The following is an 8067-nucleotide window of genomic DNA, read 5'->3' as shown; positions in this document are numbered from 1 at the left end:
AGGTGACGCAGAGACCTGCGCTAGGGAGGGAGATGTCCTCGGACTCAGGAGATGGTCCCGGGGGCCAGCAGGCCGGTTGCAGGTGGAATGAGGAGAGAGCTGCGCCCCGGGGACTCGGCTTTCCAAGGCCGGCGCGCGGGCCGGGGGTGGAGTGGAGCGCGGGGCGGGCCCGCGGGAGCCCCGGGGCGGAGGCGCTGTGCCGGAGGGGGTGGGGAGCGCAGCCGCCCTGTACTTCCCCTTCGCTGCTTAGCTCTACAACAGCCTGATTTCCCCGAAATGATGAGGCGGCGCGGGCCAATGGGCGCGCCCAAACGGAGCGGTGGGGGCGTGGCCCGGCCCGGGCCGGGGAATCCCGCTAAGTGTTTAGATTGCTTCTCCGCGCTGCAGACTCGCCAGTGCGCGCCACTCCTTCGTCGAGGCAAGACGTGCGTCCAACCGGGCCGAGTCGAGCCGAACGCAGCCGAGCCGTGGCCCGCCGCCCCTGCAGCACCCCGCGCATCCTCGGCTTTGTCCGCGCATCCCGCTCCACTACACCGCAGACCCTTCGCCTCTCTCTCCCCGGGACCGTCGGAGTGGATCGCTCCTGTTGCAAAGGTGAGCCCTGGGCTGCGCGGGGACGTGCAACAAAAGGCTCGTGGGACAGCAGGAAGTGGGGCCCCCGGACACCCCCCACACTCCGGTCGGGAGGGCGCTGCAGGCGCAGTAGCGGCGGCAGGGGAGGGCGGGCCGCGGCGTGCACCGCCCCCTGGCCGCGCTCGGGGGCCTCTGGTGCGTCCGCGAGCTGCGCGGGGGGACGCCGCTGTCCGCCCGCGCGTCCGTGGCGCGGGCTTTTGGCGGCTGCAGCTTGACGCTCAGGCCCCAGGTTTCAGACTTGATGCTTGGTGGCCGGGGCTTGGCTCGTTGCCCTAAGTGGCTGGACGCGACCGTGACCTACCCGGGGTTTTAGGAGGAGGCGCCACAGGTGTTCTTGCGCCACTTCTCTCTACAGGAGGGGAAACCAGAGCGGAAGGGGTTGAGCCCCCAGCCTAAAGCATTGTGGGCACTGGCTGTCAGAGAAGCATAGAATGGATGGGGGGGGCTGGGGGGGAGTGCCCGGGTTGGAGGATAACTGCTTGCCCATCAGGGAGCTGATGGCAGCGAGTCAGCTTTCTTCTTGGCTTCAACCAAAAGAAGTCCCTCCCTCTCCCAAAGATTTGAATTTTGAAAGAAAAGTTCTGGCATTAACATATCTTTATATTTTGGCAGTTTTGCACATAAATCTTGAAGCCATCCAGACTTGCTTGCCTCCTGGGGGTAACTGGGAGAGAAAGGGCAGGTGTTTTTGCTTAGAGTGCTGGGGAGATTTGGAGCCCAATTTCATTTCAGTGCAGGCTCCCTTCCCTAGGACTGTAGATCCTGGTACCTGGCTGACTGCAGGGGCCCGTAATGACCTGGGTGTGAGGGCATGGGAAGGTAATTGAGTGGCCTTGGGTGGGGCAGGGTAGTGCCCAGGATTGTTCAACAGACTCTAAGCAGAGGCCCTGTCTTTTCTCTACAGCCACCATGCCCATCACTCGGATGCGCATGAGACCCTGGCTAGAGATGCAGATCAATTCCAACCAGATCCCGGGGCTGATCTGGATTAATAAAGTGAGTGTAACTCTTTGGGTTTTTCTGCCACTCTTTTAACGCATGGTCCCTGGGGGACCAAAGTTTTATAAGTAGAAATAAAAGGGCAGGTAGGTGTGTTTCCCAGTGAGTCCTACATGCAGGGATGTGCAAGGCCCTGGCATGGGTCTTGGTTTCCAGAGTCCTTTCTGACTCCTAGCATCTGCAGGGTTTGAGTTCTTGATTCCTCCAAGAGAGACTCTTGCCGTATACACAGTATCTTAAGTGACTCCAATTAGATAGACAGGGGACAGAAAAGTGGGCATCCCTAGGCAGAAATGTGGCTGGCTCTGTAGGTGATCCAGTTAGTCTGGCCCAAGAAATCTTTAGGTGGTACACTTAGGCAGCACGGACTTTGTAGACTTAGTAACAATAATAACATTGCTAATTCTAATAACATTTACTATGTGCCTGGCAACTTGCTAAGTATGTTATCCAAATTGCGTATCTTAATCTTCATAGTTGTCCCATGAGGTAGGTCTCAAGTAGGGAAACTGAGGCACTTAAAAATAGAGAGCAAGATCACACAAAAAATGTGAAAGCCAAGACTTGAACTTGAACGGTCTCATCAAAAGTTTATATAATTAAGTCACCAGTAATAATGACAGTAATAATGACCTTAATCTAGGACTGGTGAGATGGCTCAGAGGGTAAAGGTGCTTGCCACCAAGCCTGTCAGCCTGAGCACCCACATGGTAGGAGAACGCAATGCCTGCAGGTTGTCCTCCGACTTCCACAGTGCCTACCCTGACATGCCCCACCACGTACACACAAATTTTTTTTTTAAAAATTGAAAAGACCTCAGTCTTTGTTACTGTTGGCCCCATGCATACTCTGACTTTATAGCATAGTAAAGGTGCTTGCCACCAAGCCTGTCAGCCTGAGCACCCACATGGTAGGAGAACGCAATGCCTGCAGGTTGTCCTCCGACTTCCACAGTGCCTACCCTGACATGCCCCACCACGTACACACAAATTTTTTTTTTAAAAATTGAAAAGACCTCAGTCTTTGTTACTGTTGGCCCCATGCATACTCTGACTTTATAGCATAAAAAAAAACAACAAAACAGTAAATATTTAACAATTATAGTGGACATCAACAGTTTGCCATTTACTCCCTTTCCAAGTTCTCCAACCTATACAAGGACTTTCAATGTAATTATAAGGAAGTACATGCTAATGAAATGTTTTTAAATTAAAAAAAAACACTTTTTTGAGGTATGCTTTTTCATTTAAGAAAATGCCCTTATTTAGGGTAGAGTGGTATAGTGCCAATCCCACACAGGTAGTCAACATCCTAGTCTAGTCTAGGATTGCCTCAGGGATGTGATCAGGACCCCATGTGTAGGAGCCAGTGGTACCAGGTGTCTGGGGCAGACTGCTCATACAAGGCGTTTTTCTGTTTCGATGCTGACAAGCCACAGAGAAGCATCCTAGAGCTTCCAGATGAAGGATGGGGGAGGGGCACCATGTGGCTCCCAGCACATCTGCAACAGGTGTGTGAGGCAGGCTGTCTTGCTGAGCTGTTGGTGCTATGGCTCATCAGAACCCAGACCCCTCATGACAGGTGCAGAGTGGCTTATTTAAGGCAGTCTCAGGACCTGGTTACCCCAAGTCAAATGTTGGGGTGAAAAGGGGAAGTCAGCCTTTTCCCAGGCTTGGGGGCTGGGCATACTCAGTGTCAAGGCCTGTGGTCTCTGAGCTGACACGGTCTTGTGTATGTGTTGTTTAGGAAGAGATGATCTTCCAGATCCCATGGAAGCACGCAGCCAAGCATGGCTGGGACATCAACAAGGATGCCTGTTTGTTCCGGAGCTGGGCCATTCACACAGGTGTGCCTGGGGACAGAGAAGAGACATGCAGAGACACTAATGTTACCATATAGGCTTGTGGGTAGCCCCTGAGCTTCCCAACACAGTCTGCAGAATTACCAGGGTGGGGATAGGGCACAACCAGTATTTTCTCCAGGACAGATTCTATTGTTTTAGCAAATTCCCAGAGGATTTATAAAGTCAAAACTCTTAGAAAGCACGCCTTTAGGGAGTCTGTGGCTAGACTGAACTTCTCTCTAGAGAAGACCCTGTGAGTCAGGGTACCAAAAGAGACCTACATTTTTCTTAAGGTGTTGACTAAGGTCGTTGGCCCAAGACACATCTGGTTGGTGGCCTCCTTTCATCTTTGAAGGATCAGGCCCTTGGCCCAGCTCAGACCAGTCAGCTTACATTTTACTAACTGTTCTTTCTGCCTACTCTGTACCCCTTCCTACTTTGAAAACATCAGGGAAGCCTCAGTCCTTACTCTCTGGCTGCAGAGAGACTGGTCCTGATTCAGGACAGTGAACACACTTTTAGGGGATGGAGGTGCACTATTGTGCCCACTGAGCCTGCTGGATGTTTGAGCCACGCCTGGGCATCTGAGAAGCCTCAGGGCCTGTCACCAGCAATTCCTGCTGCTTTCTTCTCCTAGGCCAGGGGGCAGCTGACGGATACATTTGTTCACTCCTGTTCTGTAGGCCGATACAAAGCAGGGGAAAAAGAGCCAGATCCCAAGACGTGGAAGGCAAACTTCCGCTGTGCCATGAACTCCCTGCCGGACATTGAGGAAGTGAAGGACCAGAGCAGGAACAAGGGCAGCTCAGCAGTGCGGGTGTACAGGATGCTGCCGCCTCTCACCAAGAACCAGAAGAAAGGTAGCCAAGGGCTCTGGGTCCTCAGGAGGAAGGGAAGAAGGACGGGCTGAACCAAGATCAGCTGGGGCGGGCTAGCCTGTACCAAGGCTGACAGGCTGTCTGTCCCACAGAGAGAAAGTCCAAATCCAGCCGAGACACTAAGAACAAGGCTAAGAGGAAGGTGAGTGTGGCTCTAAGGCAGGCAGCCCGGCCTTTGGTCCCTGTGGGTCAGGGTGGGCAGTGCTGTGATAGGCCTAAGTGCTTTTCTTTCTGCAGTTATGCGGAGATTCTAGCCCTGACACCTTCTCCGATGGACTCAGCAGCTCCACCCTACCGGACGACCACAGCAGCTACACAAGCCAGGGCTATCTGGGTCAGGACCTGGACGTGGAGCGGGACCTTACTCCAGGTGAGTTTGCCAGTTCGGCAGGGGAGTGGAGCATACAGGTGGTGGCTCAGGCTCCTTATCTTGGGTCTAAGTGACATCATGGTGGCAGAGGGTGGCCTGATAGAGCAGGTTGCAGGGTAGGGGAGCCGAGCACCTGACAGACTAAGAAAGCACTCCATTCTAACCTGTTTTCTACTACCCCTCACCCCCAGGACTGTCATCGTGTGTCGACAGTAGCAGTCTGTCTGATTGGCACATGCAGATGGAAATTGTGCCAGACAGTACCAGTGACCCGTATAACTTACAGGTGTCACCCATCGCCTCCACTTCTGAAGGTTTGTATTCCCAGGGCCTGGCCTGCTGCTTGTGTGTTTGGGTCTTGAGAGAGAAAAGATGCTCAGAAGTCTACTTAACCATGGAGCTGATGGGGCTGGGTATTGCTTCCCCCAGCTTCCACTGGATGAGGCAAGCCGTGGGACACCAGGAAGGCAGTTCAGAGTAGGCTGAGGGCTTTGATGGGATGGGGGCCAGAAGGGAGGGAAGCAGAGCTGCATTTTGTCAAAGGTAGCTAGTGTTCCTGTGCTCCTTGGTTCCTCTGCAGCCCAGTGTCTGAGGGTGAGGAGGAAGTAAAGGGGTGGGATGTGGCCTTGCTCCCTAGTTTGGGAGGGTGAGTCATCAGGCCAGTGTCCTGTTCTGGAATCTCCTCTAAGTAAGGCAGGCAGATGCTGGCTGGGAGGTGTGTACTTGTGTGCATCTGTCTGGTAGGGGAGCCCGGGAGGCTGGAGTCGCAGGATGTGTGGCAAACTGTCAACTGACATTTCTGTTTTTCCCTATCCTCAGCTGCAACAGATGAGGATGAAGAGGGGAAGTTACCTGAGGACATCATGAAGGTAAAGCCCCTTCCTGGCTTGTTAGGCTAACCTTCCGTCCTGGGCCTATTCCTCTGTGAGGGAGCCAGGGAAAGCCTCCAAATCAGTGTGGGCAGGTGGTATTGTCACCTGCATAGCTCCCCCACAGTGCCACCTCATGCAGTTGGGGACTGCAGCCTTAGCAGGCAGGGGGGGCACTGGGTACCGAGGGCAGGTAGGCCTAGTCTCCAACTGTCCATCCCGAAACAAGCCTCAGGGTCCCAGACAGCTCTGTGAGTCAGCCCCCATCAGTGCTGTGTCCTCCACCCCAACATGCCCAGCCCTCAAGTTTGGGAAATACACATCAGGTTTCAATAATCAGCTTTTAGGATCTGTAATAACGTGGCTTTTAAACCAAAACAAATTTTTCTTAGCAAGTTTATTCTTTTTCTTCTGCTGTTATAAAAATGAATATAAAATAGTTTTTGAGGTAGTTTTAGCCTGGCTCTGTCTGATGAGCACAGAAAACAGATCTGGGCCTAGCTGCTTATCTCTCGCTTTCTTGGTTATCGTTTCCTGGCTTGTTATGCTAACCTTTGCTTTAAGCTGTACGGCTAGTTGCTAAGTCCTCCTACAGTGGAAGGAAAGTCATGGAGATTCCGGTGCCAGAGGGTCGGGGTGGGAAGAGGGGGATAGTGACCCGAGGAGCAGGGCCAGTGTGGGTCTGTGCTTCTCCGCTCTTGGGCCTTGTCCTGGCCGCTTTGCATACTGTCATCCATTCCAGAGTATGAAAATGTCCAAGGGTGTGATCCCACTTGGGAAGGGTTGGTTCCTTAGGGCAGGGCCACAGGGTGAGTCTGTACTGAAAGGCAGCTTTTGCTCTCTGTCTCCAGCTCTTTGAGCAGTCTGAGTGGCAGCCGACAAATGTGGATGGCAAGGGTTACCTGCTCAATGAACCTGGCACCCAGCCCACCTCTGTCTATGGAGACTTCAGCTGTAAGGAGGAGCCAGAAGTTGACAGCCCCGGAGGTTAGAAGCCTCCTGATCCTTTTGGCTTCTGGAAGAAGGGGAAAGTTTATGAGGGCTGGGGAGAGCTTGGGAACAGAGGCAGGGGATGGCCAGGTAAAGCATCCTTTTTAAACTGGGCCAGTGGGTAGCTGCTGCTCCCATGGTGAGGGTGGCCTAAAGATGAGGGGGGTGCTTGCTGCTGGCCTGTAGGCTGCACCTGGCTTTCAGGAACCGCTGTGTGAGAGTCCCTACTCCGTTCCTCATAGGATGTTCTTTGCCACCTTCTAGGGGACATCGGAATGGGCATACAGCGTGTCTTCACGGATCTGAAGAACATGGAAAACAACTGGCTGGACAACCTGCTGGCCTCCCCTGTGAGGCTGACCTCCATCCAGGCCATTCCTTGTGCACCGTAGCTGGCCCCTGACCTGTTCTTGAGCAAGACCCGGCATCATGGTGGCTGTGGTGCAGAGAAGTTGGACTGCGTGTGGTGGACCCCTCGGCATGGCAAAGTGTGCAGCCCCACTTTGGGACAGTGGACTCTCAGGGCTTGGAAGGCCAGGGTCTGGGTTTGTCTTGTGGGGTGAAGCTGGTCCTTCCTTCTGGGAAGATGGAATTAGGGTTCTGAGACTGATGTGAGGTGAAAGACTTGGACAGGAGTCAGCCTCTGGCTTTTCTGGCCTGGAGAGGGTCTTGTTGAGCTGGTCCCAAGGGGACCAGACCAGTGACCTCAGAAGAGCATAGCACTGACCCCAGGGCTGGGCTCTGCACTAGGAGACAATTGCACTAAGTGAATCCTATTCCCAAAGAAGCGACTCCCTTCCCAGCTGAGCCCTGGGGATTGTTCCAAAGCCAGTGAAATGTGAAGGAAAAATAAGGTTGTGTGGGGCTGGACTTCCTCAGCCTCAGAGGTGGTCTGCCCCAATCCCTGCTCCAGCTGTGGGGCTTGGGGAAAAAAACATGGCACTTTCTCTGTGGACCTTGCCACATTTCTCTGACCAGAGGTGTACACTAACACCCCCCCCAAATCTCGGCCTTCGCATTTATTTATACAGTGCCTTGCCAGGTGCCCACCACCCCGCTCAGGCCCTGGCAGCTCTCAGCAGGTCCAGGGACAGGAACGTGAGTGCCTTGGCGTGACTTTGAAATTGGAAACGCCACCTAACTACTAAGTCATGTGTGATCACGTATGGATGTGTGTAAATATGTATATTTGCCTTTTTATAAAAAATTGTTTATGAAGTGTATGGCCTTTTATTTAGAGAGAAATTGTAGTTGGTTTTACTTTTTATGAAACTATCCCGATGTGTATCTTCATTGGTATCCTGCCTGAGCTAGGGGTGAGCACTGACATGCATCATAGACCCTTCCAGTTATGGTCATGAAGAAGATGGCAGGGGAAGGGACAGGTATGTCATAGGGACATTTGTGCCATAGCAGAGTTGATTTTTTAAAAAAAATTATGTCTATATATTTGTTTATTGTGTGTGTATGCGTGCTATGGCATGC

General features: G+C 53.0%; 1 protein-coding gene across 3 annotated transcripts; it reads left to right on the top strand.

Annotated features, from left to right (window-relative positions):
• Positions 1–264: 264 nt before the first annotated feature.
• Irf1 (interferon regulatory factor 1) lies at positions 265–7801 on the top strand. 3 transcript variants are annotated; one of them, XM_008849316.3, is made up of 10 exons: positions 265–594; positions 1538–1629; positions 3379–3478; positions 4159–4335; positions 4446–4495; positions 4591–4723; positions 4915–5037; positions 5543–5592; positions 6444–6579; positions 6847–7801. In XM_008849316.3, the coding sequence occupies exons 2-10, from the start codon at positions 1543–1545 to the stop codon at positions 6972–6974; spliced, it is 984 nt and encodes a 327-aa protein (XP_008847538.1). In that variant the 5' UTR covers positions 265–594; positions 1538–1542; the 3' UTR covers positions 6975–7801. The 3 variants fall into 3 exon arrangements, with proteins under 3 accessions (XP_008847538.1, XP_029410062.1, XP_017657768.1); XM_029554202.1 differs by lacking the exon at positions 265–594 and adding an exon at positions 1205–1452; XM_017802279.2 differs by lacking the exons at positions 265–594; positions 1538–1629 and adding an exon at positions 1771–2303 and having other exon boundaries at positions 2504–3478.
• Positions 7802–8067: the final 266 nt, after the last annotated feature.

This window comes from Nannospalax galili, unplaced genomic scaffold (assembly GCF_000622305.1).
Source record: "Nannospalax galili isolate Female #2095 unplaced genomic scaffold, S.galili_v1.0 scaffold424, whole genome shotgun sequence".
In the NCBI taxonomy this organism is placed as follows: Eukaryota; Metazoa; Chordata; class Mammalia; order Rodentia; family Spalacidae; genus Nannospalax; species Nannospalax galili.
This window is presented reverse-complemented; position numbering and strand designations above follow the sequence as displayed.

Coding starts and splice junctions, on each gene's coding strand:
- Irf1 (XM_008849316.3), top strand. CDS start 1,543: ATGCCCATCACTCGGATGCGCATGAGACCCTGGCTAGAGATGCAGATC. Junction 4,496..4,590: donor AGAACAAGGCTAAGAGGAAG/GTGAGTGTGGCT, acceptor TTCTTTCTGCAG/TTATGCGGAGATTCTAGCCC. Junction 4,724..4,914: donor GGAGCGGGACCTTACTCCAG/GTGAGTTTGCCA, acceptor CCTCACCCCCAG/GACTGTCATCGTGTGTCGAC.